This window comes from Dromiciops gliroides, chromosome 5 (assembly GCF_019393635.1).
Source record: "Dromiciops gliroides isolate mDroGli1 chromosome 5, mDroGli1.pri, whole genome shotgun sequence".
Classification (NCBI taxonomy): Eukaryota; Metazoa; Chordata; class Mammalia; order Microbiotheria; family Microbiotheriidae; genus Dromiciops; species Dromiciops gliroides.
The window spans coordinates 204,962,442-204,981,665 of record NC_057865.1 but is presented as its reverse complement, the minus strand read 5'-3'; the positions used below and the strand labels follow the sequence as shown (position 1 = coordinate 204,981,665).

At 39.5% G+C, this 19,224-nt stretch overlaps 1 protein-coding gene across 1 annotated transcript in view; it reads right to left on the bottom strand.

The window, feature by feature from the left end:
* Positions 1-19,224, bottom strand: part of FBH1 (F-box DNA helicase 1) — a 78,390-nt gene that overhangs the window by 32,697 nt on the left and 26,469 nt on the right. The window contains 5 exon segments of the mRNA XM_043965402.1: positions 1,225-1,447; positions 2,237-2,405; positions 12,072-12,166; positions 12,409-12,504; positions 16,650-16,840. Of these exon segments, the coding sequence (XP_043821337.1) occupies positions 1,225-1,447; positions 2,237-2,405; positions 12,072-12,166; positions 12,409-12,504; positions 16,650-16,840 (774 nt within the window).

Below are 19,224 nucleotides of genomic sequence, written 5' to 3'. Positions count from 1 at the left end.
AGAAATTTTCACATCAATTTTTAAAACTGTGTTCCCAATTCTCTTCCTCCCTCCCTCCCCACCTAAGAACTCAAGCAATTCAATATAAGTTATACACGTGCAGTCATGCAAAACAGCTCTCTCTCTCTCTCTCTTTCCCTTCCCGCCCACCCCCGCCCCATCACACACTAACCAAACATTGCAAAATCATAAAAACAAGCAAGTTTGAAAGAAGAGCTCTGAAGGGGCAGCTGGGTGGCAGAGTGGATAGAGCACCAGCCCTAGAGTCAGGAGAATAGTTCAATTCTGGCCTCAGACACTTACTAACTGTGTGACTCTGGTAAATCACAACTCCAACTGCCTCCAAGGAAAAAAAAAAAAAAGAGAGAGCAAGATCTGAGAAGACACTCCCATTTCACCCCTCTGTAGAAAAGAGAGACCCACAAGTTTTGCACATAGCACATTATTTGTACTGATTGGTTGTGATGATTTTTCCTCTTTTTCTTGTTTGTAAAAAAATACTATTTATTGTATAGGATGGTTCTCTGGGAGGGAAAGAGAGAGGTAAGAAAACAAGGCAATGAGGGTTAAGTGACTTGCCCAGGGTCACACAGCTAGTAAGTGCCAAGTGTCTGAGGCCATATTTGAACTCAGATCCTCCTGAATCCAGGGCCAGTGCTTTATCTACTGCGCCACCTAGCTGCCCCAATACAACTTATTTTTTAAATTATAGCCACATTAGGAACAACTGCTATAGGAACAAGTCTATGTTTTAGGAGATTGTCCCATCCATGGCAAAAAGTTGGATCAAGGGATATGTTATTCAACTGATGAAATGGATCCAGAGAGGATCTGCCCTATGAGAGCTATCTTCAGGAAACTGAATAAAGGAAAAGAAGGTTATGCAGAGGTCTTTGTTCTGAAGTTCTGAATCAAGAGATCACTGAAATAGACTCTTATATCAAAGAAATGCTGAAACTTCCAGACTTTGACAGTTTGTTTAATCTGCAAGCTACCTAGCAGACAGTCGTGATGAACTTTAAGACCAAGAGGTGCTGCTATTCAATAGCTGTTGTTGCTATTTTTCTAGTAAATTTAGGAACCCTCAGGAAAAATAAGCAAATAAAAAAGAGGATGACAAGGAAAAATGTAAGAGAAAAACACTGATAGTGAAACCATGTCAACATTCACTCTCTTCAAATCTGAATCTCTAAGACATTCCATCATTTCAGTTTCAACACGTACCTGCTTTTCATTGTGGTCTACCATGACCTTTTGTCCCTGACTGTTCTTCCACCACAGGGGCACATGTTCAATGTTCAAATCTTCATCGGCAGAGGCAAAGTAGTTTTCTAAGGTCTTGCATACTAATTTGGCCCTTGTGAACCCTGCTTTCCCTTCTGAAAGGACAGAGTTGACCATGAAGGGTGTGAGCTTGAAAGGATTCAGTTTCTTCGCTATCTGGTACCTGTAATGTACATCCAAAGTTATTTCATAAACAGTAAACTGCAGTATGTGTATGGGTGGGTGGGTGGATGGATGCATACATGGATGGATGGGTAAAATAGAATATTGGGCTAGGAATCAAAATTCCTAACCTGCCTTCATCATATTGTCATGATCAAATGAGGATATACTTAGAATTACATTAATCAATTCTTCAAGCATCTTTAAACTTAATCAAAGTGAATTCCCTTTCACCTGATACAAATCACAACTTTATTCTTCCAGAGCAAGTATGACTAAAAAAACCAAAACCTGCTGAAGAGCCTCCCTGAACTCAGATAAGTTGATCCTCAGGTAAGAAACATGAAATCCACTGTCAAGTTCACAGTAAAAAAAATATTGATTATATGTGTCCTTCATAGACCTTGCTACATTCCCGTGTCACCATATTTCCCTGCAGGGTAAGTCTAGGCAGCTTACAAGTAGCAAAGAAAATGGTATGGCTTGTGTCCTTGCATTGAGAGAAAATCTGAGTAAATTGTGTTGCTACCATTCAAAATGTTAAGAGGATTGAGATGGTGCTCTCGTCCTCTATTCCCTATTTGTAAATAAGGACAATGATGTTAAACCTTCCATTTACTATCATAGTGAGGTACAGCTCATAAATGATCACAAATGTCATATACACATCACATAAACTATGTTATATATTATGTTTCTATATGTTATCTGTACAAAGAATGTATACACACCACAAACATGCAAGCTAGTAACAATTTACAACAATAATGATGGTAATAACAATACATACAGCCTCCCTTTGTCTCTGAAGGCCATGGAGTGAAAAGTTTTGCAGATAACATTGCTTGGGAACATGTTTTCAGCCTGCTTTGCAACACTCTTGTTGAATGCCACATAGAGAAATTTTCTGTCAGACCACCTCTCAGCATACTTGACCAAGGTTGAGGTCTTTCCAGTGCCTAGAAACCAAGAGAAAAGTCTGTATATTTCTGACTGTGGGGAAAAAGGGGGCTTACTTTACCTCAAAAAACAGTTCATTGCACTGGTAATTATACTAAGTTATCAATTTAAATCAATATTTATTTGAATGTCCACAATATACAAGGTACTATGCTAAATATGGTCAGAAGCATCTTTCTTGCGCATAATACTTTCAATTAACCTGAAAGTTCTATATCAAAAACTTAAAGTCTGGTCTTTTTGTAGACTCAGAAAATGTTAGCTCTTAGGTACCTTAGCAGGACTTTAGCTAATTACCCCCACTTCACAGATGATGAAACTAAAGCCAGACAGCTGATTGCAAGTTAGTATTTTTAAACCGTCTCAACCCAACACCTTGCTAGAATAGAAAGATCACTGGATTTGGAGTCAGAAGACCTTTACTCGGCACCTTTCTACCTAAATGGCTTTGAGCAAGTTAATTCAACAATAGGGCTCAGTTACCTTATTTGTAAAATAAGGATGTTGTTATATATTCAATTCAACAAATACTTATTAGGCAGCTACTATCTAAAAGCCAATCAATCAATAAGAATTTATTAAGTGCCTGCTACCTATGAGGTATTAGAAATACAAAGAGAAAAACTGAAAAGGTCTTTGTTCGGAGCCAAGAGTATGCTGGTAAATATTTAACAACCAACTCTCTAAAAATGCCAACACACAATTTAATCTGCATTACTAACAACTTCTCCAGTGAAACTCCCAATGTAAAGAAATATGCAGGGTTAGAGCTATTTAACCCCCAGGGATGCAGAGCAGTTTTTGTTACTTAGTTACTTAGCAAGATAGTTTTAAAACTCAGTATGAATATGAGGGTAGGGACAAGGATGAAAAGGCTCCAAAGGAAAAAAACAAAAAAGCAAGCCCCCTCCCTTTTAGCAATTACCCAAGCAACCCCAATTCCATCTCGTAAGTTTGCATGTTTTTACTGCCATAAAAGGAGACATTTTAGAAGAGAATTGCCCAAAACAAAGGGTAATCTGTGTTTTTGGAGTAGAGATAACTTTGGTAGTCCTTATTTCCTAACAATGCTCGGTATGCAGATTCCCAAGAGATGATTTTGCAAAGCTCCTGAGAAAAAAAAATTTCAAGACCCTAAGAGAGCCTTTAGCATGAAGATATGGGTGAAAGACAGGGCCTATGGATGATAATGAAGACCTCTTTTTTCTGGATTGAAAGTCCTTACCCATTTATCCCTGTCTGCCTCTCTCCATGCTGGTGAACTCCAAGTTGCCTTTAAGGTTGAGAATGTTTCTTGTGATTGATTGACACTGGTCCCTCTAATTCAGTCTTAAATTCCATACCGAGTTTTCAATGTGTATTTCCAAGAGTTGTACATATTGAGAGGCCCCTCCAAGATATTCCTCTTTTATCACTACAAACTGGCACTATGGGCCCTCTCTCAGTACAACATTCTTTTTTATTAATGCCTGATGTGCCTGTTCGTCTGTTATGGTGAGATCTTCTGTGTAAACTAAGAGCCATTATTTCATGTCTTTCTGGTAATTACCTATCTCTTCACCTCCCTGCAGATTCTGATTCCATGATCTCTGTATTAACTGATCTTTCTGATGTTGATGACAATTTTGTTCCCTTATTCCCCGTTTTGTCTCCTGCTACTCAAAACCGTTTTGCACCAGATCCTCCTGACTCTCCATGGGATAATTCATCCTCTAACATAGGATTTTTTAAATCTGCTGTCCCAATTACAATTACTAGCAAGAAGGGACCCACACCATCCACATCTCAATACCCTTTACCTTGATAAGCAATTGAAGGAATCATCTCTATTATTGATTCTCTTAGGAAACAAGGCATTACAATACCATGCAAATCCCTTTGTAATATTCCCATTCTACCTGTAAAGAAACCAAACCAGGCCCAGATCGCAAACCTATCACTTTGGTCAGGATTTAGGTGCTGTTAATTCCTGTTATATCTATATATACCCCCACCCCCAGCTCAGACAGACTCTGACTACAATTCTCATTTTGCAGATTCCGTTTGCTCTCAGATCTATTCTGTTTTTGTTTTGGGGCAATGAGGGAGTTAAGGGACTTGCCCAGGGTCACACAGCTAGTAAATGTCAAGTGTATGAGGCTGGATTTGAACTCAGGTCCTACTGAATCCAGGACCGGTGCTTTATCCACTGTGCCACCTAGCTGCCCCTCTCAGATCTATTCTTTTTGTTTGGTTGGTTTTTTGTTTGTTTGTTTGTTTGTTTGTTTGGTGAGGCAATTGGGGTTAAGTGACTTGCCCAGGGTCACACAGCTAGTAAGTGTTAAGTGTCTGAGGCCACATTTGAACTCAGGTCCTCCTGAATCCAGGGTCGGTGCTCTATCCACTGCACCACCTAGCTGCCCCTCAGATCTATTCTAATGTGGAGATTCCCTCCTAAATTTCATATACCTTATTACTCCTAGAGCTTGGGTCAAGTTGAGAGCATGAAAAAAAGAGTTAAAATCCCTTATTGGGAAATAGTGCTCAGAAACCCATCTTAAGTGGGCAAATGTCCTTCCCCTTGCCTTGTTCCACCTACAAAGCAGACCAAGGGGGGAATTACATGCATCTACTTATGAAATGCTTTCTGAAAAAAAAAAGGAAAAAAAAAGAAATGCTTTCTGGACATCCTCCCATAAAAGCAAAACTTTCTCCCCTAGTGTATACATCATTAATTGGAGGAGATATTTCTGTTCTATTATATATACAAGAACTGCAACATAGACTGAGAACACTCCATGTCACAGGAGCAGCAATACAGCCAGAGCCCTTGGACTTTTCACTTCATGACCTCCACCTGGTGACAAAAACCTATAGAAAGAACTTTCAAAAATGGGCCTGTATGGGAAGATGGGAAAGTTCATTTCAAGTGCCTTTGACCATCTCAATTGCCATCAAGACTGGGGAGGGACTCTTGGATTCAATGTTCACACATGAAATCTATGCCATATTCTGACAGATGCTGCACTTTGTAGTCTGCTAATTCTGTTACACCACAGCACAACAACACATACTCCAAAAGCAGCACTAGAGAACATAGGACACAGAGAAGGTGTGTAGTTGTGAGGTTTCCTTTTATCCTGCTGGTTATAGCAGGACTCTTACTTTGTGGAGTTTTGATTTGCAGTTCAGACAGCCAACATTTCCTCCTGACCCCATTTTCATTTCATTATTGATAGGGTTGCCATTTGTTTGTTCTGACTGTTATGTAGGTTGTTGACCAGAACCTGAGGGTTCTTTTTTTTATAGTCCTAATAATCTAGTTATGTTATCCAAATGTTCCAAATGTTGAAGACTCAACATAGACCTATATGAAAGATGTCTCTCTCTTTTGTCCCTAATGGCATATTTCCCATTTCAATGGTCTGTTAGTACTACTACTCCTATTAGACCAAATCACACAAACCAATCCACCTTAGTAAATATGACTATTGCAACCCCAATAAATCTCACCACTGCTGTCCTGATAAATTTAACCTAATACCTATGAATAATGGGTTTTGGGGGTTTTTTTATACCAACAATTTTGTCTGTTTCTAGGAAATTGAAAGGCTTGCCCTTCTCATACATGGATTCTGATACTACCACTTGTAACTTATTTTGCTATGTTTGATTGGAACATATTATTGGTCTAAGTATGAAATAAGGATTCCTGACCCTGCTGGAAGTCAAATTTTCCCAAACTGAATCATTAATAGACCATTAATCCTGAACACTCAGAATATGGAACTGAAGGTATTTTTTTCTAAATTGAATAAGTACACTTTGAAAAAGAGAAAGGTGTTCTTGAAACTATAGGTGTAAAACGGCACTCTAAGCATTTCAAGGACCAAAGAGTGAAATTGATTACTGATTGATTAATAGTTAAGAGTTTTAGAAATCATAACAGTAATCACTGTAACCAATTTCTACGGTTTAGATTTGGATTTATTCTCTATATGCGTTCTGTAAGGGACTAGAGAGGAGGCATAATTGAGACAAGACCTACTCTGATTGTAAAGGAGTGTCTTTGATCACTGAGGGATTACTGACCTCTATTATTGGTAAATGCTAACTTTGCCAATAGATTATGCTCAGACTCTTGTGTTTCAGTTTCTCTCAATCGCAGATTCATCACAACACATTCCTGCTCAAACCTCCCAATGGCTTCCTCTTCCCCCCCAACTCTCTCAGTTGAGAACCTGGCCTCCTATTTTACAGTAAAAATTGAGGCCATTCGTCATGAACTTCCTCTTCTCCCATCACGTTCTCCTTCCTCATTCACCCTTTTCACATGATGAAACTTATTCCTTATCAAGACTAACCTACTTGTTCAACTGATTGCATCCCATCCTGTCTCTTCCAAAAAAACCTGCCTTCTGTCATCCCTATTCTTTCACCTACTTTCAATGTCTCCCTCTCCACTGGCTCTTTTCCTACTGTCTACAAACATACCCACGTCTCCCCTATTCTGAAAAAATACAAAAACAAAAACCCTCACTTGATCCTTCCATTCCTACTATTATTGTCCTATTTCTCTTGGGCCCTTTGTAGTTAAACATCTCGAAAAGGTCACCTACAAGAGGTTACCTCCACCTCTTTTCTCACTCTCTTCTCAACCTCTTACTCTACTTAATCTGGCTCCCAGCCTTATTACTCCACTGCAACTGTTTCTCCCAAACTTACTAATGATCTCTTAGCAGCCAAATCCAATGACCTTTTCTCAATCCTCATTCCCTTTGACCTCTCTGGAGCCTTTGACACTCTCAATCCCTCTCTCTTCTATCTAGGTTTTTAGGACCCCACTCTCTCCTGGTTTTCTTCCAACCTATCAGATTACTCTAGCTCGGTTTCCATTGCTGGATCCTCTGCAAGATCACACCCTCTAATCCTAAATAGCCCTCAGGGTGGTGTACTAGGTCTTCTTTTCTCTCTATATACTACTTCACTTGGTGATCTTATCAGCTCCTATGGATTTAATTACCATTTCTATGCTGATGTTTTTCAAATCTAAGTATCTGTCTTGAATCTCACTGCTGACTTCCATTCCCACATTTCCAAATGCCTTTCAGACGTTTCAAAGTGGATGTCCAGTAGACATCTTTTTTTTTTTTTAGGGAGGCAATTGGGGTTAAGTGACTTGCCCAGGGTCACACAGCTAGTAAGTGTTAAGTGTCTGAGGCCAGATATGAACTCAGGTACTCCTGACTCCAGGGCCAGTGATCTAAATAGAACTCATTCTCTTTCCCCCTAAACTCTCCTCCCCCTTCCTACCTTCCTACTTACTGTACAAGGCAATACTGTCCTCAGGTTTACAACCTAGGAGTCTTCATGGATTACTTACTCACCCCCATGTCCAAGCTATTGCCAATGCCTATTGATTCCTCATGCCTGGACTGTAGCCTGCTGGTGGATCTGTCTGCCTCAGGTCTCTCCCCATTCCAATACACTCTCCATTCAGCCACTAAAGTGATTTTCCTACAATGCAATACATAATAGCCTTCACTCCATAAACTCTCCAGGAGCAAATACAAAATTCTCTGCTTGGCATTCAAAGCACTGCATAACCTAGCCCCCTCCTACCTTTCCAGCCTTTTTATACCTTGCTCCTCTATCCAGTAACACTGGCCACCTGGCTATTCCATGACGTTCCATCTCTTGACTCTGGCTATTTTCTTTGATTTCCCCCCATGCCTGGAATGTTCTCCCTCCTTCTCTCCAACTACTGACCTCCCTGGCTTCCTTTAAGTACCAACTAAAATTTCACTTTTAATGGAAAGCCTTCCCCAATTCATCTGAATTCCAGTGTCTTCCCTCTTCTAATTAATTCCTATTTATCCTGTACATAGTTTGTTTTATATATAGGTTTGTATATTGTTTCCCCCATTAGATTTGTAAGGTCCTTGAGGGGCAAAAACTGTCTTTCTTTTTTTTATTTGTGTCCCCAGTGCTTAGTGAATGGCACACACAGGTAGGTGCTTAAGAAATGTTTATTGATTGACTTACTCCAAAAAAAAACTAAAAAACAGAACTGAAAAGATTATTTGCTTCTTGATGTGTTAAGATAATGGAATTTGGTAGATGTCCAGGGTTCTGACTTGATTGACTTAGTAGTGTTTGAATTGGGTGTGAATGAGGAACTACTGGGTGCCCACTTAGAGGTGATTAGATCTTGAATTTTAATTTGGCCAGCCCTGAGGAGTGTTCTCAGAGGCTGTGGACTGCTGCATCAGCAGGAGACCACTCTCAGCCAATCAACTTGAAGAGCCTCCCATTTCTGGGAGGAGGACACGAAGTAGGAAGCCTATGCTGGTGGGGGGCTCCTTCCTTTTTTGGTTTTGGAGACATCAGCTTGGTGGCAGGGCTTCAAGTGAGGGGTTAGGAAGGCTAGGATTTCATGCTATAAGGAATCTGTTGTCAATCTTTCTCTCTCTTTACTATCTTATATCTATTAATAAACCCTTAAAAGCATAAACTCTTGGTGAATTTATCAGTGATTTTAGCCAGTTTCCCCCCAAAAGTGGGGGGGGGGCAGATTGGAACCCACATTTAGATTTTTAAACAACACACTGAAATACAGGAGTGAAGAAATGCAGGAGCCAAGAACAGCAGCACTAACAGAGTAACAGCAGAGAAATCAGTAAGAAATTCCTTTCTAAACATACACAAGGAGACAGGTGAAGGCAGAAGTCTGGTGGAAGTAACAGTGAAGAAGCCCACTGCCATGATAGGACATTGTGATGAGTAGAATCTGGTGATACCCTGCCCACTGGTGAATCAATATTTTTTATGAGACTACATTACAACATGGGCGACAATACAAAGGAGGAGAATAAGGGGAGCAAGGGGATAAAGAGAAATGTTTAACAAGCTGAGGTCAAACTGAAGGGAAAGTGAACCCTGTGGTCTTAGAAAGAAAAGAACTGGCAGGAAAGTGGATGAAGAAGAGGGAAGAAGGAATCAAGGGCAGCATTGAAGTTTGGGTAACTAGAAGGATGGTGGTGTTCTCAACAGAAATAGGGATGTTTTAATGATATATAACCTATATCTGATTGCTTACCCCCCCAGGAAAGGAATAAAAAGTGGGGAGGAAAGGAAAGGGGCCATATCTTGGTGGGAGCGGGTTCCACTAATGAATTCTCTTATGGGTAAAAAGAGATGGTCAGTGAAAGGAAATGGAAACCTTGTACCAGGTGTGGTCTGGGGGGCTTGAAAAGTCCACCCTTCCAACCTCAGAAGTGGAGGGCTGGAACTCCTCTGGGCAACTGGCACCTGGGAGAGTGGGAAAGCATACACCCAGAGAGGAGATTTTGAAGAAAATGGGAGGAAAAAAAAAGTAATTTAAGGGAGGGAAGAGATCAGTGGTAGGCTGCATAATCAAGAGGTGGATGAAGGTGGATGTGGAGGGGAAGGAACCCTATTATGTGTCAAGTATCCTCTCTTACACCTACAATAAATGGCACTATTCTAGGGGTAAGGCACAATGGAGAAGGGAAATTCACAGGGCCAGCTCTATGTGGCAATGGCAAAACTGCTCAGAAGTGAGAGCCTGGAATTGCTACTGTGGCATTTTTTTTTTTAACATGAGGAGAGACCAGATAATTGTAGGGGTCCTGAATCAGAGGATGAGAGTAGAGCAGATGGAAAGAGAGGATAATGAAGAGTAAGAAAAATTCTTTTTGGAAAGGGGTACTAAAAATGACTAGTTAAAGGGGACAAGGGGAAAGGGGAAAAAAAGGGAGGAAGAATTATATAAATAGAGAAAAGCAGGAGAGAAAAAAGAAAATAATAAGCAAAACCCCAAAGAAAAAGGGGTAACAAATAAGAAGTAAATCAGGTATAAGAGGCAAAGAGCCAGAAAGGAATAAAGTAACTGAAGGAACATAATACTGTGTTTATAGAAGAAGGAAAAAAATACTTTGGGGAGAAAATATATTACATACAGATGGAGAAAAATGTGAATGAATTAAATGATCTAATAAAAATGAAAAAGAGTGACAGAATGAATAATAAAAAAAACCAGTTGCTTATAAGAAAAATATTTTAAAAACAAAGACATACACAAAACAAAACTATGGGGATGGAAAAAAAAAGAGATGACTATGCAGCAAGTGAATCCAAAAAAGCAGGAGTTACAATCTTGTTATCTGACAAAGTAAAAACAAACATTCAAAAAATAAAAAAGGATAATAAGGAAACTATTATGCTGAAAGGAATCACAGATAACAAACCACCCTTAATAAACTTATATGTTCCAAATGCCTTAGCATCAAAATTCATCAAGGAAATATTATCTGAACCACAAGGAGATAGACAGTAACACAAAAGTGACAGGACTCTTCAATATCTCTTTCAGTTTGGAGGCAGCTAGGTGGTGCAGTGGATAAAGCACTGGCCCTTGATTCAGGAGGACCTGAGTTCAAATCTGGGCTCAGACACTTGACACTTACTAGCTGTGTGACCCTGGTGTAAGGCGCTAAAATTCTAGCTAGTCTGTCTAAAATATCTAATGAGTGGTCACCAATAAATTATAAGCTTTAGCAAGAGTTTAGACTTTTAAGCATTTATTAAGGAGAATAAGAATTTGGTAAAGAGAGAGAAAAAGAGGCCTAGATGCAGCTATCTATCTCAGGGAGCTACAGTTCTCTTGCTCCGCTCTCCAGGAGAGTCCTGGCAAAAGAGAGCAAGAGAGCCAGCCTCACCCCTTCTTCCTCCCACAAGCAAACGTTACTTCCTGATGCCAAAGAAAAGCCTCATGGCTTGCCCTCAGATGCCTTCTCCTCATGGCAGAGCTTTCCTACAGTAGCTCTCCAGCAGGTAGCATCATTCCCATCGTTACAGTGGGGAAGTCACTTAACCATCATTGCCCACAAAAACCAACAACAAAAATATCTTTGTTAAATTTATCCTAAACTGAAAAAGATAAACAAAAGGGAAAATACAAAACTGAACAAATTGCTGGAGAAATAACTTCATCACTTTACATCTAGATAATCAGCATCATTTTGTCATTGGCCATAGGTGTAAATACTCACCCTGAAAATTTAACTTTTGGCTAAGAGCTGGCTCTAGTACAACCCTGAACAGCTTACATGGTACTGGGGAATTAAACACGTATACAGATAAATAAAGTCATTTGAACAGGAAGAGAGCTTAAACAACTATGAAGTAAAAGAAAGGCTTTGAAAAGGAAATCTGATTGGAGATAAGCCTTTAAGGGAGTTAGGGACTCTAAGAGGCAGAGTTTGGAAAGGAATACATCCAGGTAGAGGGGACAGCAAATTCCCAAATGGAAAGGCAACATGGAACTGAAAATGCAAGATCAGAAAACTAAATAACTTGCTCATCCGCTTCTAAAAATTTAATTTCTGTGAATATTATTACATTAAAAGGGTCAGACCTAAATCAGTGCTAACTTACAAGTCATTAGGACTGGAAACCAAAGGTGAAATGGAGACAGAAGAGCACTCTTAAACACTGACCCCCACTGACAATGGCAGCTGTACTGAGGATTACAAATCCATTTACACAGATCTCTGTCTTCCACACACAAGAGAGAAGCACAGAATATATGCATGACTGCGTATCTTGAATTGGAAGGCTTGGGAGAAAAAAAAGAGGAAAGACTGGAAAGGAAATTCTCTAACCTGCAAAAGCCATAATTTTCACCACCTGGAGAGGTTTGATCTCGTGGTTCAGGATCTTTTGCTGTTCATGTGTTAGTTGAATAGTCACTTTCTTCCTGAAATCAACAGAGAAATTAGTTTTTCTAAAGAAAAGGAAGAGATTGACTTTCCTTCCTACACACAGACACAGACACAGACACAGACACAGACACAGACACAGACACAGACACAGACACACACACACACACACACACACACACACACACACAGCAGGGGGGCTGCAGGCCTTGTGAACATATACTGACATTAAAAAACATTTTTGCAAATTTTCAGTATGACAAATGTTAGCAATATTTACCCGTAACAAGTGGAGGCTTCTTCTTCTTTGATGCCTATGGTCTGAAATCTCGAATTCTCCTGAAGGTATAGGCAACAGGAGATGTTGTAATGAATCCTAATTTAAAACAAAACAAAAAAAAGACATGGGCAATTAATTGATTTATTAAGGCCTGGGAGTAAGGAAACCTGGGTTCTAGCCCCAGTTCTGCCACTAATTTACTATGTGTGACTCCACTGTCCAAGTAACTGCCCCTCTCTGAACTTAAATGTTCTCACTAAATAAAAAGCAGGTCAGGGGGCAGCTAGGTGGTGCAGTGGATAGAGCACTGGCCCTGGAGTCAGGAGGACCTGAGTTCAAATCCGGTCTCAGACACTTAACACTTACTAGCTGTGTGACCTTGGGCAAGTCACTTAACCCCAATTGCCTCACCAAAAATAATTAAATAAATAAATAAATAAACAATTTAACATCTGTTTGATTACTGCACCTAAGGATCATGGTACTTTTCCATCAGGCTTACAGCTAAAATCTTTCATATGTGTTATTTCCCCTATAAAGATGTGAGTTCGGGGCAGCTAGGTGGCACAGTGGATAAAGCACCAGTCCTGGATTCAGGAGAACCTGAGTTCAAATCCAGCCTCAGACACCTAACACTTACTACCTGTGTGACCCTGGGCAAGTCACTTAACCCTCATTGTGCCTTCCACCCTCCCCCAAAAAGATGTGAGTTCCCTGAGACCAGGGACTACCTTGCTTTTCTATTTGTATACCTACTGCTTAGTGTGAAATTTTGCCCAGTTAAGTGCTTAATAAATGCCTTATTCATTCATTCAAAAGTCTTATTTCTAACATATATAGGGAACTAATTAAAATTACATAAATAAGAACCATTCTCCAATTGATAAATGGTCAAAGAATATGAGCAGGAACTTTTCAGTGGAAGAAATACAAGTTATCAACAGCCATATATAAAAATGCTCTAAATCACTAATAATTAGAGAAATGCAAATTAAAACAACTTTGACCTTCTACTCCACACCCTTCAAATTGGCAAAGTTGACAAAAAAGGAAAATGACAAATGTTGGAGGCTGTAGGAAATCAGATACGTTAATGCTCTGTTAATGAAATTATGTACTCATTTAGTGATTCTGGAAAGCAATTTGGAACTATGACAAAAAGCTATTAAAATTATGCTTTTCCTTTGATCCACTGATACCACTACTAGGTATATACCCCAAGGAGATCAAAGCAAAAAGGACTCATGTACAAAAATAGTTATAGCAGCTTTGTTTGTGGTGACAAAGTATTGGAAACTGAGGAAGTGCCCATCAATTTGGGAATGGCTCAACAAATTATGGTATGTTCAAGGTGATGAAATACTATCGTGCTGTAATAAATAATGAATGGAATGGTTTCAGATAACCTACTTGAACAGATACAGAGTGACATAAGGGAACCAATTTATACAGTAACAATATTGTAAAGATAATCAACTTTGAAAGACGTAAGATCTCTGATATGACCAACCATTATTCCAAAGGACTCATCAGAGGTGATGGCACAAACTGAGACATATTTTTGGACATGTTTTTGCTTGACTATGTTAGAAGGCTTTGTGTTTTTTGCTTTCTTGATTGGGGGTAGAGGGAAGAGGTGAGTTGAAAAGGAAAGAGGGGGGCAGCTAGGTGACGCAGTGGATAGAGCACCGGCCCTGGATTCAGGAGTACCTGAGTTCAAATCTGGCCTCAGACACTTAACACCTAATCGCTGTGTGACCCTGGGCAAATCACTTAACCCCAATTGCCTCACTAAAAAAAAAAAAAAAAAAGGAACGAGGCAGGAAGAAGAAGTGATTCTTTGAAAAAAAAATTAATTTATAAAAAAGAATGTAACATACATTTTCAGACATGAAATACACTGAATTGTTTTGCTTGATTACACTTATTTGGTAAAACGGAGGCGGCAGTCCTGAGGAGGGGAGTTAGTATGTAGTGACAGATGTACCCAAAAAAGGACATCAAAAAAACATTTCTAAAGAAAGCAAAACAGTTAAGGAGATACAAACAGTAATATTTTTTAGTACAGCATTAAATTTGACATACATTAGGATTGATCTTGTATCTTTTTTTGTTTTTGGCAGGGCAATGAGCGTTAAATGACTTGCCCAGGGTCACACGGCTAGCAAGTATCAAGTGTCTAAGGCTGGATTTGAACTCAGGTCCTCCTGACTCCAGGGCTTGTGCTTTATCCACTGCGCTACCTAGCTGCCCCCTATCTTGTATCTTTTTTTATTGATCCTATTTACAAGTAATTTATTTTGTCCTATAACTGCTTAAAGTCGTAGTTTTTTTGTCTCTGAACTTAGTTCTGAATTCAGCTGGCCTATAATGTGTTAATTCTAGAAATCTAGCTCTCTTGCCAATCACTGAGCTCTTCTTGTCTCAAGGAATTTTGCCTACCTTGAGGAATGTGTAGGAAAGAAAGGGAGTCAGCCAGATATCTTTACTCCACCAAGCTATCCTTGAAGGATGTCTGCTTTGCTGACCAAGCCTGAACCATTATCTTGCACCCAGACTCAAATAAAGAGCACTTCTTAGTCTCATGAGAAAAGGGGGAGCTGTTGCTAATCCCTATTACCAAACACCCAATTAATCATATCATTCCCTGCACCTCAGCTCTGTAACCAATCATATCACCCTTAATGTCACTGTTCTATACTGCCCAAAACCTATAAAAAAAAAAAGGAACAGTCCTTTTGTTCTGGGTTTTTGGCATAAATGGAGGTAATTTACTGACCCACTTTCTGATAGATAGCACGACCCTGCTAATAAGTGTTATCTTGCACAGAGATCTGCCTCAGTTAATACCCTTTTGATAAACCTCAAAGTCACCAGTACTAAACATGACACAACATTTGAGTCTGAAAGCTCGAAATAATAAAAAAAAAAGGTAAACTTTAAGAAAGAACTGGGGTGGGAGGGCAGCTAGGTGGTATGGTATCGATTATAAAGCACCAGTTCTGAATTCAGGCAGAGTACCTGAGTTCAATCTGACCTCAGACACTTGACACCTTACTAGCTATGTGACCCCTGGGCAAAGTCACTACTAACCCTCATTGCCTGCAAACACAAACAACAAAACAAAAGAAAGAACTGAGTGGATGATAAGGAAGAAGAAAGCAGTGAGTATGAAATACTTTTTTTTGTAGAAAGTATGAAAGTGAAGGTATAATATAAGGTACAAACTCAGGAGAATAGCTTGGAGAGATAGCAAATCAATTGAAGATTTTTATTTTAAGGGATTTTGGGTAGACCTAAGACTATTTGAAGGCACAATATACAAGGACATGTAGATAAAGAATGAAAATTGGGGGGAGGGGAAGAAGAACATGTAATAAATATTGCAATGAAAAATACTATTTTTCCATTTACAAATGTGTAACCTGAGAGAAAGTTGGTCAAGTCACATAATAAGAGTTAGAACTCAGACTTGTACTTCAGTCTTTGGACCAGTGTCCTGTGCACTACACCAAAGCTTCTTAAAGTGTGGGTCACGACCCCATATCGGGTAGCACAACTGAATGTAAGTCTCTCTCCACTCCCAGCCTGGCACAGGGGTCCCCTCCTGTTGAGTTTCTGTCTTTAGCTGGAAAATAATCTCAGCCTGTCTTTTTGCAGGTTCTGCTGCTCCAGGGGTTGTCTTATGGCTGTTTTTTGGAGTAACTGTGTCAGGAGCTCTGAGCGTTTAATGCCTTTCCTCCACCATCTTGGCTCCACTCTCCTCCCCAGATTGATTCTTTTGTTTGATCCTCACTTTATTATTAAAAACACTGAAGTCATTCATTACAAGCTCCTTTGTTTTCCCTATTCCATAACTTAAAATACTTGTACATCTTTTGTCCATCCTTTCCTCAAGTGTAACAGACTGAACTAATTCTTCTTTCCAAGAACAACCATTCTACTTATGCCTCTAAGCCCATTCTTTCCCATCTATTCTAGTGGATCTGAATGTAAGTGTCTCGAAAAATCTGGCAACAGTAAAAGGTTATGTATACCTATTTTATATGCCTGGGCTCATGTAAAAAATTTCTCAGGCAAAAAGGGGCTGCGAGTGAAAAAAGTTTTAAGAAGCCCTGTGTTTGAAGAAGGCTTCCAATAAATGAAAGTCAAGGTTGAAAAATTTCAAATGTACAAACTTGATTTTCTCAATTTAAGAAATGAATTCCCCTCCCCCCACCCCTTTTCCTCCTTTGTTTCACCTGTTGCTAATCTTAATCCCTTTCTCTCTCATGGCATGCAGCAGTACCGCCATACAGTACAGGGTCTCAGTGATGTCTAATATGGTCACTGGGGAAGCAGGCCTCTTGAAACAGGATAACAGCCTCTGAATGTCACGCATACTGCTGGAGAGAAGTATGATCGTTGCTATTAAGGCCCACACACTGATCCCCTGTGGAACAGAGAAGAAAGGAGGGAAGAGGACACATACTGCATTTAATGAAAGCCATGTTATTCAATCTATACCTTAAAGTAGTGCAAGGTTGGTGTGCTACCCATCAGCTGCCAACCAATTGTACAAAGTCTACATGTTAAAGACAAAATGGCCCTATCTCAACCCAGCCATGAGAGAAATAGGTATTTTGTCCAATGACAGTTTTCAGGTCTGAAACAGCATTTCATTTTCTTCTAAGAGCCTGACTTTGGTGCTACGATGGATTGCTACTTTCATGTTTTTAAGTCTCTACAGGACATTATTTCATTCATTACTTTATTTCAGCATGAGATCTTTGGGACCTTCAGATTGTTGACTTGATCATACTAGACTGGACCTCTTATCTAGGGATCCAGTCTAGTACAGTCAAGTCAGCAATTACTAAGTGCCTAAAGTGTGCCCACACAATAGAGGCATCGAAGTGGTAGAGTGAATTGAGTGACAGGCCTGGAGTTAGGAAGACTCACCTTCCCAAATTCAAATCTGGCCTCAGACACTTACTAGCTGTGTGACCCTGGGCATGTCACTTAACCCTGTTTCCCTGTTTTCTCATCTGTAAAATGATCTGAAGAAGAAAATGGCAAATCACTCCAGTATCTCTGCCAATAAAATCCCAAAATGTAGTCACAAAGGGTCAGACATGACTGAAAATAGCTGAACTACAATAACATTTTGTGCCCAATTCACTTCAACAAGCATTTAAATGCCCAGGCATTGAGGATAAAAATCTTTGCCTTCAAAGAATTTACAGGTTCAGGCAACACAGGAAGAGGGAAGGGAAAGGAATAAGTAGCACAGAGTACTTGTTCTATGCCAGAGCCTCTGCTAAGTGCTTGACAAATATTTTCTGATTTGATCCCACTACAAAGTAGGTGCTGTTATTATGCCCATTTTACATTTGAAGAAACTGAAGTAAACAGAATTTAAGTGACTTGCCCAGGGCCACACAGCTAGGAAGTGTCTGAGGCCAAATTTGAACCTCAGGTATTCTTAACTTCAGACCCAGCACTCCATCCATACTGCACCACCCTAGTTGCCTTATATGAAAGAAGTATAATACAGGTGCCTTATAAGAAAGTTAAAATCAATTATTCTGCCACATTAAAATGTAAGCTCTTCATTATGGAGGCAACATTCAACAAATTAAAATTTTAAAATTTATTAACATACTATTGTATGCCAAGAACTGAGGTAGTCCCTGGAGGAGATACAAGTTTAGGTAAAACATGCTGCCTCCCATTATTTACTAAAAGAATCTCTCTCTCTCTCTCTCTCTCTCTCTCTCTCTCTCTCTCTCTCTCACACACACACACACACACACACACACACACACACACACACACACACACACACACACAAACACAGAACTATTAGCACCTTTTCTATTGGTACCTTTTTTAAATTAAAGTTCTTCTTAAACATACTTGCAGATAGAGCAACCAACTCATTGAAAAGCATATATTTTGTGTTAACACTGCTAAACTGTCTCCCTGTTAAAGAATATACTCCCTGAACTGACCACTGGTATCATTAACAATGTCCTTCATAAATAGCAAAGAAATTATGTCACAGATTTTTCCACTCTAAGACTAGTTGTGTGTTAGCACTACATGCGCATTTCACAATTACACTCAAGAACAAATTTCTAATCAAAATGTGAGAACCATGGGAACAGAACTAAGTGTGTTACGGTCTAAGTGAATTGCCATTCACTGTAATGGTCTAGGGCAAGTAACTCAATTTATAGAATACTCATATCCCAGAATCAGTAAGTGTTTAGAACTAGAAGAACGTTAGAACTTCTTCTAGGTCTTCTAGAGTTTGTCTGGTCCAACCCTCTCATTTTATAGATGAAAAAATGGAGGCCAAGAAAGGTTGACTTACCCAATATCACATAAAAAGACTATCTGTAAACTGTCAACCAAGTCCATTAACTCTGGGTACAAGAAATTGACAAGTTCCTCATCTGTAAAATGAGCTGGAGAAGGATATGGCAAACCCCTCCAATATCTTTGCCAAGAAAATGAAGAGCTGGACACAACTGAAAAAACTGAATGAAAAAAAAAACCCTAGGGATTGAATATGAATAGTCTTCTAACTCAAACTAAAGACAAAATATTTTCTACTGATGGGCCTCATCTCTGGAACTTCTTTTACATTCCCTCTCAAATTACAAATGTAGTCCTGAAAGTCTGCAGTGCCAAGTAGCAAAATTGAAACCTGTACCTTCCAAATAACTGGAATTGTCTAACAACTAAAACAGACTGCCCCGTGATGTAATGAGTTCTCTATCACTACGGAATCCAGGATTCAAGCAGAGGTTAGATGAATATATGCCAGAG